The sequence below is a fragment of the Nothoprocta perdicaria genome, unplaced genomic scaffold (genome assembly GCF_003342845.1).
Source record: "Nothoprocta perdicaria isolate Ctin4 unplaced genomic scaffold, notPer1 scaffold_105, whole genome shotgun sequence".
Classification (NCBI taxonomy): domain Eukaryota; kingdom Metazoa; phylum Chordata; class Aves; order Tinamiformes; family Tinamidae; genus Nothoprocta; species Nothoprocta perdicaria.
Window position 1 is genome coordinate 313668 of NW_020454150.1, and position 13339 is coordinate 327006.

Consider the following 13339-nt stretch of genomic DNA (forward strand, 5'->3'; position numbering starts at 1 on the left):
TATAGGAAGGCATRCAATTTTATCTGTTTATTTATTTACCTGTTGTGAACTTCCTCTGCAGCATTCACCAGTACAAGCAGCAGCAGATGTGGAAAGAGATCCTGAACTCCTGCTTGTGCCTGCTTCTTTACCACCCTGGCTAAAACAACACATTAAAGACATTGGAATAGATGCCTGTTAGAAATTGCTGGCATCTCACTAGTCACTCTGAATATTATGGATGTTTACAGAASTTTACAGTTACTTTTCTCTCTCACTCATATTTTTTTTTGTCTTTTGCTTGCAAAGAYGATGTGAGAATCGAACATTTAACAATTACCTTACGCTCAGTTTACAATCCAAACATATTAGAAAGGGATGTGCGTTTTAACTTCTCAGTCCTACTAACCCTTACTCTCATGAAAAATAATATTAACTTCAGAGGGACTTACAGCTAGAATAAAAAAGTACTTGAGTAAGTCTTGTAGGACTTGGCCTCATCCAGAGAGGCAAAYGTGATTTCAGTAGTGGAACATTTACAGCAATCCCATAAATCCGTTATGGATGCTATACATGCAATTACAGCTAGTATGCTTTACCTAAAGTTAGGCTCATGTAGCCGTATTTGTAAGCTTTTCACTTATGGCAGTTTATCTTTAAAATTTTAAATTAAAATTGCAGTCTTATTTTTTTTTCAATTGTTATTAAAAAGATAAAAAGATCAGGAATTAACAACCCTAACACTTAATGTTAGGACTGCACTCACAAAACAGCTTTTATGAGCAGCTCCCAGTAATATCATCCACCTATTGTTCATCTGCAGAGTTTCCACTGAAGAAAAACTCAAGTACAGCTAGCAGTGCTAGTCCCCAAAAGTTTATCCTTTCTTAAAACAGAATCTCAGCAGAAGAAATCTGAAAATAAAATGTTCTGCATATTTAAAAAAAAAGTTAGCAGAAACTATAAAAAGCATGTATGATAGTTTTTTAAAAAAATATTCTAACGTACTCTAATAGTACAAAAATAGTTATTCTTAGATTATCCTTTTGATTATCCAGAATGAGTGACTTTTAGYGTGACTTCTCTTTAAGCAAACTTTAATTAGGGTTTTTAACATATTTAACAATAGGTATACATACCCCCAAGTGAAAACAGAAAAACAAAATGGAAGAGACTTTGATCGCATCTTCTTCCAAAAATATTTTTGCCTCCAAAGCTTTGCATGGAGGAAAACACTCCTGAAAATGATACAAATGGTTTTGACATTAGGAAAAGTAAACAAGCAAAATAAACATGGAAAAATCATGTGGTCAGTTTGCAAGTGCTGTTTATTGTTTGAGGCAGGGTTAAAGCCTTTTATAAAGACAAGAACATATATGCAACCAGACTGAATATGACATTAGGTTATTCTAAACACCCCTATTCAGAACTCTGTTGCCTGTAACATGCCCTGGCCAAAACATGTATTGAGGCTTCAAAACAGACAACATGATAGGAATGAACTAGGATGGCACCTTGCTGTTATTTTGGTAACCCATATAGAAAAAGTACCCTAACATTTCTAATAAGTATTTATGAAAGAAGAGAGGCATAGATTTGTCCTTTCCCACCTTTATATAATATCTCCTACAAGTTCTAACATGAATTTACCCACTGGTCATTACAATTTCATTAGGAGGTATCTATGACATTACCCAAGGTGTTACAAGTGGCCAAAACTCACCGGTTGTTTCAACGAGCAGCTCAGAGCTCAATCTAAACGTAAAATATAAGGTCTGCTCTATAAGTGATGCAAAGTAGATAATTCTATGTTCCTCATCAATTTCAAATATTTATTAAATATTTACTATAGACATTCAGAGGAAGCAAGTCTAAAATGGACAGCAGCACCAAGTTTTTCTTTGTCACTCTGTCATTAGGTTTCATCTTTTTTTACAGAACAAACCTAACTTCAAAGCTGGCTTCTACATCCAGCTCCTTTCCATTTACACCACCAGCTAATAATAAAAGTGAATTAAAAGCAACCAGTGATTTCAGACAAGCCAAAAAAGTCAGAKAGCGACCACTCTCAATTGGGACCAATATGAACAGGTTTGGAAAAGCCCAGAGGTCAGAATTTCTGCTCATTCCTTGGCCCATTYCTTTGGATCCAGTAGCACTGAATGCAGTGTATTTATAAAGCTTTGGGAATTTCACAGTAACAAGTTCTTAGTACATCCAAGCTGTTTATCAGAAAAGCAGGAAATATGCTATGCATTGTTGTTTTCAAAATCTGACAGAAGCATTGCTTGCATATACATCAAAGGAGATTAACGAGAGCTCATTCCTAGAACATATTAGCAAAGGTTCTAATTATGTTAATTCCACCAGTTACTTTTATTTTCTTCTTTTTCCTTCAAAATAACGATAGACACCTGGTGAAAATTTTATTTTATAGCTCCCCTTGTTGAAGATGGCAGGAGGAACTATAGTTTTTCTTTCTAAATGTACGCATTTAATTCTAAATGCAATCTCTGGTCAACTTAAAAGTATGTTATCCAATAAAACAGGAATAACACACTGTGACCAGGTTGTAATCACGGACTTTTTCAAAGCATATACCATGTGAGGTCCTCTGTGTCACTATTCTGCAGTGTTAAGAATGGTCCCTTTCTTGAAGGTGAATAAACCTTGAGATTTAATTTAAAATTAGCAAAATTTGGTTGGCCTGGAAAAGTGCTTAAACATCTTTATATGTAAACAAAAATACAAAGTAATAGCACTGTGCATGGCTCAAATATTTCAAGAAGTAAAATACATCCTGAAAAGAAAAAAGAATCCACATAGACCCATTTGTTGGTGGGGAAGACGGTGAAGCTCTGTGAGGAAGATTTTCATATGCACGCGTGAGATAGAAACATACTTAATTCAARGGGGGAAAGTAAGAGCAGATAAGGTGCTTTTTCATGTGAAATTAGASCCTCTCTCCTTCCTAAACACTCGGCTAGCGCCAGCCCCTGTTGCTCAACAGGCGAGCCGCAGCGGCAGGCGCTGCGCGGGCTGCGGATCGCGCGGGCTCGGAGGAGCCCCAGGTGTGACCTCTGCTCTGCTGCGAGCAGCAGTCGGACCAGGCAATCCATCACGGTGCTCATCCTGTCAGGCCGGGTGCTTGGCTGCAGCTGTCTGTCACGCTGGTAGATGGGACCTGCTTAAAGGCAATCATGTCAATCTCTATGTGACTACTCAGACGAAGATAGAAGGATGATCTTGACAGGCTTGGCAAAGTCAGCAGAAGGCACTGGAGGACTTTAGTTACATGCTTAAAATCTGGATGCAATTTGCGCTTCTTATCGAGATGGACTGAAGAGGCACAAAGCAATGCTGTGTTTTATAGCTGGTCATCTCGGATGAATCTGTTGCCCTCGGAATGTTTTCCGTAGTAAACGTAGCGGCATTTTCCCAAAACGCCTACAGCGAAAGGAAATGAATTACAATTAGGACCGTGGTACCATAATATGCAAAGGCAGAAAGCAAGGAGAACTTGAGGAGGGCAGTGGAGGGAGCAGTTCTCTTCCGTGCTGCAAAAGGAAGTTTGTACATTTGAAGTATTTATTATTTCCACTTGAAGCAGTAGTTTTTAATTCACTGGACAAACTTGTACTTGAATACCTGCATGAGCTAGCCTGTTACACACACAACTGTGTCTTAAAAATGGGATGACATCACACTGGCACATCACACACGCTGTTATAAATCACAGTCCTTCTCCACCACTTCTGGAATACTGGGAATCTGGACTGGATTTACATTTTGTACTCTTTGTAATCTCCCTACTACATGGTTTAATTATAATCAAAAACAAAAAGAAAAAAAAATCAATTACAGCTTGATGCAGATCCAGTAAAATTCTCACAAACACTCACAGAGTCATCGTGCAAGCACCTCACCCTGTCCCTGCTCTGTACTGGCAGAGAGCCGAAGTGACTGGCAGAAATCCACACGGGAAGTTTTCAATGGACATGGGCCGGACCTTGGGACCTCCTAAAACTTGGCCCTATGCATCCCAGTGTTTCCCCCAGATGCACAAATAAACATTCTAGCAAAAAATATTTCCAACGTCGCTCTCCAAGCAATGGCACACAAGCAAGCACTGCAATTATAAATTATGCTAAATACCAGTACACTGAGAATGCTTGTTTGTAAAAATTAGCCTTTGCTTTCTGGAGAAAAGGCACATTATTGTTAGTAYGCACAGAAAGCAAGATGCCTCTCAACTGCTGTGGGTGAAACACACATTCCTGCAGATCTGACTCCCRTATTCACAAGCATCCCCTCTGGTGGTACTAAGCGGTATGCAGAAGCGTAASTTCACAGTCACATCCCACCTTCGAGCATCCTCAAAGTTGCTACATTTTACAAGCAGGGTCGTTCTTTGTGCCCCCTGGCGCACACAGTCAAATTAAAGTCACTTCCCATGCACAGAAGGCAGGTGAGAGAACCTCCTCTATCTTGGAGTTGCCTAATGCAGAGACCACTAAAGTATYGCCCAAGAATCTGGCTCACCTCACCCCCACAAGGGCAAACATAATCTAGCCCAAGGGAGAGACACGCTGCTTTCCACAAAGGGTAAAGATGGGGGAGAGCAGATACTCAGTTTATCGCAATTTTAGCTTTCCAAGACCCACATAGCAAATACAGCACCCACTCAGAGTATGAATTTAGTATGCACGCCTCTAAAACATTTASGTTGGCAGTATAGGCAACCAACACCTTGGAAGGCATGGGCTCTGCAAGATTAATGTCAAGCCATGCTCTTCTTTCTTTCGGAGGCATCAGGATAGTAGCACATTCCTACGGGAAAAAAATAAAATTGATAGGTCTGTCATTTGTTGTGAAAAATACATTCCTCTTCAGGATAACACAAATGGGGATGGTGTGGTGCAGTGCTCAATCCCCTTCTCCTCCTCCTCCATGAAGCCATCTTCAGTAATTTCAATGCCTGGTGGAGTGATGTCCACATTTAAGGCATGAAATTACCATTCCTAAACAAACACCTAATGAAAAGCAAGGTTTTGTCTCCCAAATGGATGATATTTCAAGGCGAAACTCAGAAGGCATGAGACTGGCAATGAGGCCGTTTAGAGTGCTAAAGGCAAAGGATACGAACAGCTTATTAATGGCATTCTTCAGACTCCTTTCTCCTGGCGCTGATAAAAGTCTCGTTTGAGGTCTTCGACGTTTCTTGAGGACTGGGAGCAAGGCTTGTGCTGAGAAGCTGGGCAGGGAGGGCTGCGTGATGAATGCTGGAGACTGCAGCTAGGTGTCAGCGCTCACAAAATGAGGCAAGGACACGAGGTATTAATATTGTCAATGATCTCTTGACAGGAAAACAGATACTGCATTCACCGTCAGATTTAAATAGACATCAAGTGCATTAATGACAAAAGGGCAGACTTCAAACAAAGGGGGCTGTATGGTGCCGCGCCGAGCGAGCCTCCGAGTTGGCAATAACCTGATCTGAAAAGACACTGTCAGGACTACAGACAGGCCCCGGATTGTGTGCGGTGACAGAAAACAGAGATGCTGACAGAGATACCGGTGCCATATTATGCCAACTATATTCTAACACTGTCTCCAGCCCTAACTAAATCTGACATCATTTCCTATCGCTTATAGTATCCTCTGCCGCTCCTGCGGAATATTTCTCCCCAGACATCATTACAAACTCCGYCGTAGTTTTAAAGTTACTGGCAGGCCTGTTCTGTCACGGAGGTTGGGTCTAGAGGCCTAAGGATAACCTCAGTCAATCTAAATTTGGAGTTTGCTGTGGAAGCGCTCTCATTTTCACTGATATCTCAGCTACTTGAGGTGATCTGAACGCTAAAGTGTGAGGAGCTGTCACCTTGAATAAAATCCTTAAAGTAAAGACGCTCGGTTCCCGGGATGTTCAGCAAAGATGTCGGACAGTCTGGCAGCAGGAAATGAAATCCAGCTGCTGCTGCTCGCCTGGGGATAAAGGTGCTTGGGCTAGTGACAGTTAAAGTCAGCTGAAATTTTTGAACTCCTGCAGCCTACAATTGTTTAAATTAAGGAAGTGTTGTCTCCGCAGAGATTCCCCACCAAGGCGCACAGCTGTGATTCGATTGCCAGGCGCATTACACACGCTGCTCAGAGAGGCTTGATAAAAACACAGTTGAAAATGTTGCCGAGAGACTTTATTTATCATGAAGGTTATTTGTAAAACAATAGTCTTGCTCATAAATTAAATGCAGTGACTGGTTGTTTTTTTTTTTGTTTTGCCTCCCTGTTTCCCACCTCCCTTCGGCAACTGCAGAAAATGCTGAGAATTACAAAAGATTACACTGAAAGATTTTTGATGCTGAGATATGGACGTAGGAATTTAAGCAACCTACGGTCTCTCTCCTTCCCAACTGCAATTGCATTCATCTCTTGTGTTTCAGGAGCGCAAGTACACTCATGTTCTTGTGCACAATGCATTTTTGACATTTGTGGTGCATTTTAATTAAAATAACCAGTGTTGGTCATAATAAGCTAAGCATACTCCYTATACATCAAAACAACTCGCAGCCATTCTGAACGGGGGTTCTGCTCGCCGCTCTTGAGAAATGACAACACAAGGTCTCTTGAGGGATCATCCCTGAATGAGGCTTCTAATTTTTCTTAAGTAGCTGCTCCTACCATCACCATAAGCTGTTAAAACTATAATTATGAAAAAATTGCATTGGGAAGAATCATTTTTAAATACACCCTTTATCTTTTAAATGTTTTCCCCCTTTGGAATGGATGTTCTAATTATGCCGGGTAAGTAATGACCTTGCAGTTGCTTGCATGTGTTTGCGGTATCAGTCTTTCTTCACAAACACATTGTAATGTCAGCAACGCTGGATTTTCCTTAGCTGAGGGAAAACCCAATTATCCAAATAAATAAATAAATACATACATGCATACTAAAGCACATGAAAAATTGTTCAAGTCATGTTTGCGCCTTTTAAATTGGGCATGTGTTGCAGTGAGCTATTATGCAGCTGGACTTCCATATACTTTCCTGGTGTGAAAAAGCGTTGTAGGTCCTTGTCTATTATTTGGAAAATGGTACAAAGGAGTTGCACTGAGATGCACAAAAGCTGCAAATCGTACAGTCTCAGGTCCAAATTCAGCTCAAGTCAACAGTGACCTAAATGCACTGTAATCAGGTAGCATCTYGTTGCATTTGTTGGTTCACATTTTTTCCTAACAAATAAATGCTCTACATCCATTAAAAAAAACACCCCTCAGCCACCACAGCTGGTGCAGCTGCTGGCAATACAATCTTCAGTAGCATTCAGTTTTCTTTAAAAAGCAATTAAAAAAATTAAGTAGTCAAGCCAGCTTTTGCTACCCCCATCAAAACCTATTGCCACATCTGCCCCCTAAGGCACCCATTTTAACATCAACTGTTTTTAATAAACTGCCCCTSTGTGTGTGCAAACAGCAAAGTATTCACAATTAAAACTGTTTGTCAAACACATTGGTTTACAGTGTACAGCAGGGACTACGTTTCAGCACACAGTCCCCTGCCTGCCTTTCGCAGGAGCTAACCACAGGTCTCGTATTAGGAGCTGTGGTCGGAGAGAGCGCAGCGCTTTTGCAAAGACTCAATATTCTCGCCTAATTTGAGAACAGTACCTAAATCCTCCACCACCAATTTGTATTTGATCCATATTCATCTCTCTTTCCACAACCGGCTGTTGTGTAGTTTTGCTATGGGCTATTAAACAGCTGCCATGTTCCACCAAGAAGCTGGTTGCATTTCAGTGACGGTTATACCAGCAATCTGTAAATTGTTTTGAGACCCTTCAGGATGAAATATCAGTACCATTACCATTTTTTTTCACAGGCACTTGGGCATTTTCTACAATTAATGAACAGAAGTTGCATAATTCCTTTAAATATTAATATGAACCTCCTTTACAGGTTATAATCCTGTACCTAGAACATTCAAAGGAGAATAAATACCTGTCTACAAACAGCTTCAAATCTACCATGTTTCTGATTTAGAAAAAACACCACCATTAGTCAAATTAATTTAAAACCCTTAAAAACTTTTTCATCTAAGGGCATAAGCATAGACGGTTTAAAAGCAAAAAAAATTTTTTTTTTTTTTTTTTTGCTTTTAATCTTGTACAAATTACCCTTGTAAAAGAGGTTTTGTTTTAACTTTATACTTACGGAAATTCTTACAAGTTTATGTGTAATTGACAATTTTTATTTTCATTATCACTTTGACTTCCTATAATAAATCAAGTACTTTTTCAAGTGTTATTTTTTCCAAGAAATTAGGAGCCTCATCTTCTCAGACTGCCTGCTCACAATCTCCCCCCTTTTCTTTTTTTTTTTTTTCCTCTCTCTCTAACCTGGAAGTATTATATTAGATTATACATTCTCTCACATTCATTTTAGATTTTAAAAAATCCATTTAATTATGCCTATTTATTGTACATAATCATCATTAAGAACATTAAACTGAGTACCGTAAGAAATTATCAAAATATTTCCAAATATGCTGCTTCAAAATTTTTTGGCTTTTACTGATCATTTCTGGCATAAGAYGATTAAAATAGGCCATCCAGCTGAAAAACATGCAAATATAGGCAAAGCAAAAGAAAAAAAAACTCCAAAAATTAACCTTTCAGTTCATTCTCTGATCTTTTTGGGGAGCACAGATGCAGGCAAAGCTTGACCATGCACCACAGTGGAGAAGTCAGAGGAGAGATGCTAAATATGTAACAGAGATAGGAAGGAAGAAGAGAAAAAAAAAGAAAAAAAAAAAAAGAACGAAGAGAAGGTTGACTTGGGTCAGATCCAAGTCAAGAGATTTTAGTTCTACTGAGTGCATGACTGTAACACCAAGGAAACACTTCCCAAAGGCAGAAAGGGATATTTTTTTCCCCMAAATATTGGGCACTAGTACCAGTCGGCCTCCTAAGGCTCTTCCACTTTAAATAGCAAAGATTTATTTAACTATACTTGGACCTTCATAATTGTTTTCCTCCTCCCTCTAAGCTCCAGACAAGTTACAGAACAAAACAGCAGGGTTGCCTATCTCATTACTCACCATCTTCCACTCATTATAACATAAACTCCCATCAACCTCACCTCTCAAAGAAGGAACCCTAAATGGCTGTCCTTACATGAATTTATACTGTTTATTAGAAGGATTATCAGTCTGTCTGGAGGACAGAATGAGTGTGTAACCGTAATCCTAGCTGCCTAAAGTGAATATAGAACAGAACTAACAGCTAAGGAACCTAGTATTCCTATTTTCTGTGGCTATTACAGTGATTAACAAGGAGATTGCACTAGGAGAAACAACCACACCAAAACAATTTTTAAGTGTCTTTGAATATTGAGAACTACCAAAAAAAAAAAAAAAAAGGTGAAAGGATAAATACAGCTTGCCTAGGTGGTTCTTTTCTTAGGCAATCAGAAGGGAGCTTTAGCTTGAAGATGCCACCTCAGGTGACAAGCAAAGAGCAACTTATATTGCACCTTTCCATCATTACTTCTCCTTAAAGTGTCAAAAGAGCTATTTCAAAAGAGCATAAAGATTCTTCCACTACAAATACAGAGTTTGGTTTACATTTTTTTTTTCAAAGTATGAACTAGAAGAACACTACTCTAAATACTGTGGGAATAAAAATCACATTTTTAGAAACAAGAACAACAGTTTGAACCACTAGGTGCAAGAAATCCTTTACTTCTGTGGGAGCCCAAAGCAGTAAAGAATACTGATGGAGTTGTTCTCTAACCCAGTAAGCTTATCACAAATTTAGAACTACAATCTTATCGTAAGACATTACAAGATAAGAAGGAAGGGAATTTGAGCCATATTTGTTCTACTTCATGCTGGCTTTTGATGGAACAGAACAATCTTTTCTCTTGAATATTCTCCAGCTTATGAGCTCTTTGACACAGAAATCTGGGATGGAAATATGGTCACTTGGAAGATCTAAAGGGACCATCTGAGTTATTAAGTCTGCACTAAGCAGGCTGATATGCAACCCAAACAGATCCGCTTGAACTTCCACCCTGACTCCCCAACATACAACCCGCACCGCGCAGCGAACAAACCGACAGCAGCATGAAGGAATTCAGGCTCTAGGACTGCCCCATGAGACAGGAAAAGAAAGAGATGAAGAAGCTGTCAATATAAAGGAATCCTAAATGATTAAATCCATCTGTTGTGCCTGCAGTTTCCAAAAAGCTGGACTACAGGTTGGATGTGAGACACAGAGCCATTTTTTTCTAGCTTCCTCAGATCAGAGCAGCAGAAGTAACAGAAAGAGGATACAGCAGCTAAAGAAAAAAATGTCTTGGGTTCAGCAACACCTGCCAGCTGACTGAGACAAATCCAACCCTTTCGTAGCTTCAGATTCTTCCAGCAGGACCTGCCTAGAGGTTGTGATGACTGGTCACACCACTTGTGACTCAATATGAAATCCCAGTTTCACAGAAATAACTTTMATTCCCTCAAAAGGATGTCTCAACTTTCCAGGCTATGAAATCCTTTCTCTTCTTTTGGCCATCCTATCATTTTTCCCCACTGCATGACTTTGAAGGAGGAAAGTGTAAATCGGGCACCTGTTAAAACCACTCCTTGCTGCTTCACTTTCCTGCACCCATTTCTCATGCCTTGCCTTTTTTAACCTTTCAGTTTGTGAGTACCTAATGAGAAGACTCAGCATCTTYCAGGATGCCTGCAAAGCCCTCCAGACAGCAAAAGCAACTGCTAATAATCACCATATTAATAATATGAACTACTGCTAAACCATTTGAATTTCAACATCTTCCTATGTTYTAGGGTTCCGATCTGAGGTTCCTTATTTTGCCTTCTCTAGTCAAATTTTCCTGAATGTGATACTAAATACACTACAGAAGATGCTGTAGAAGGGTTATCTTAAGTGACATGCAATAACAAAATGGGAGAAAAAAAAAAGTAATCATAAAATAGTATCAGAAAACAGTCTCATAAGTGATTAAGGACCAGATGCACAAACACTAAATCTCCTTATGTTATAAACTAATAACATTTAAATTTAACTTTTAAGATGACAGAAATGCTAAGTGTAAGCAGAAATACTGTGCAATTCCTCCCAAGCTACGTGTGTATGAAAGGAGCAGATTGTGCCCAGGGAGGCTGAGGACACTGGGGCTAAAGAAGAATTCCTGCACTGGGGCCACAGCACTAACACACTCAAAGGAAAGGTCCCCAGACATGAGAGACACTGCACTCTTCCTTGAGAAGGAACATAAGCCTTTGGCAGCAGCCTTCTGATCCAGAGCCTCCCTCTGTGGGGAGGAATGCTGAGGGAACACAGCCCTCACATCCCGGGCAAAGGATTCGCCGCCTAGTCCACTGCCTGCACAGGGGTGCCAAAAAATGGTAATAGTGTCCTCCAGCCACCTGAAGACAAGGAGACAAACCAGTCCTTCAGCCCGAAATGAATTATTTAAAAGCATAAAAGCAAATGTATATCTAGGCTATGGCAATGGTGCTGGAATTAAGCACCTGAGTTAGAGCTGGGAGGAATGAGAACGAGCAAACAAAGAGACTGAATTATTGCAAGTATCCTGCACAGACAAGGACTGCGACATGTCAAGTCTCACTGGCCTGTTTGTAGGAAGGCGGGGAAAAAAAAGGAGCTGTATGTGGGGAAGTGAGAGCAGGGGAGGGGAAGGGGAAGGAAAGCAGTCAACAGGGAGAGGATGTTGGAAAAATTTGCAACGAAGGTGATAGGAACACAAAGATGTGAAGTTTGCATCCCAGGCCAAGGGAGCTGCATAAATGTTCAGTGTAAACTAGCAGTCAAGCTGATGTGTGATAAAGTGCAGCCTGCTGTAAATACACTTCAGGGCTCCCAGTGCAGCTGGGGATGAAACTTGTAATTTGGAAGGGGGAAAAAAAAAGAAAAGGAAAAAGAAAAAAAGAGGAAAGGGGAAAAAATGCACTGCAAGCTTTTTCTCACATAATCTGTTACTGGAAAATTGAGAAGCTTGTCCAAGTCCGTGGGAATAAGCTGATGAGCTGATACTTAATAATAAACCGTATTGTGTCATGGTGCGGAGTCATCTAGATCCATTCAGGCCACAAACTATATTACTTTATACAGCCCTGGCTGACATACATTTAAAGCCCTCTACACATTAAGGAGCCATTAGGCTGACAGATTAAAAGTTATCTTGGAGCTAATGTTTCCATTATGCGTATCCTGGCAGTGGAACAATCAACACACTGTTCCTCAGATGTCATACTTTGTTTAAAAAAAGGGTAGGGGGGAGAGCAGGGGAAAAGAGGGTATCTCTCCCTCCTTGAATGACATTGACATGATCAGCTTTGATCTGGGCATGTGCTGTCTACAGATCCTCTCCTGTTGGCTAAAATAGGAGCATTTAGGGCATAATACTTTAAATCATTAACCAGTTCTGTACTCCTCTGGGTATCGTTGTTACAATTTAAGGTCCCACACTTGGGACTTCTTTGGAATCTTTCCATGCTTATTGTAATCATCATCAGAGAAATATGTGGGGGAAGTGGCTTTCTCTAATGAAAATAACGCAAAAAGTATCACATGAAAAATTCAAATGCTGCAGTATGTCTTTGACATTTTTGTACTTTCAAATAATGTCCTGGGTGGAATTAAACATAGAATTTGCTACAAAATATTTCATGTTGAATACGTGGAAATTTTAAAGCAGATGTTTCTAAATATTTAGGCATATAAACTGGATACTCAGCTAGGAAGTGGAGTCACAGAAATGCAAGTATTCCAAAAATACCTTATCAACATGCCTGATATTAGGGGGGAAGCGATACTTAAATACACATATATTGAATAGCTTTGAGGATGAAGGGGAAAACATGCAGGTTCACAGTTCTTTCTAGTCTTTGAAACCCCTCTTCACATACGAGTCTCTCATGTATGTTCTAACTAAAATCTAGTAGACTAAGGACAAAACAAAATACTGCAAGGACCCAAAGCAAATCAGATTACATCTGTAAAACATCGTTCATTGTCTCTTGATTAATGTCACAAAAGTTTCATTGCTTTCTATTAATGACCAAACACCCCAAATTTGACMTGTGGCTTCAGTAACCAGGCGCCCAGCCACTCCTCACCAAAACAGACCCATCTCATCCTCTTGCCTCCCGCCGGTCGGCTTAAAGCTGAGAGCATCAGCACTAGAGGGCAGCATGCATTTGTCTAAAAAATGGACCACACCAGCAAACTCAATATTCCGGTATGACAATTAAAGCAATACTGTTTGTTAGTTTTGCAGCCAATTTCTTGTTCTGTCATGATCAAAGCCTATATTTATACAG

The 13339-nt window shown here is 39.9% G+C and overlaps 1 protein-coding gene across 1 annotated transcript in view; it reads right to left on the reverse strand.

The window, feature by feature from the left end:
• Positions 1-1603: 1603 nt before the first annotated feature.
• LRMDA (leucine rich melanocyte differentiation associated) overlaps positions 1604-13339 on the reverse strand; it is a 590186-nt gene continuing 578450 nt past the window's right edge. The window contains exon 7 of the mRNA XM_026044428.1: positions 1604-3426. Coding sequence (XP_025900213.1) covers positions 3347-3426 — 80 coding nt within the window. The 3' untranslated portion in view covers positions 1604-3346. The remainder of the gene's footprint in view (positions 3427-13339) is intronic.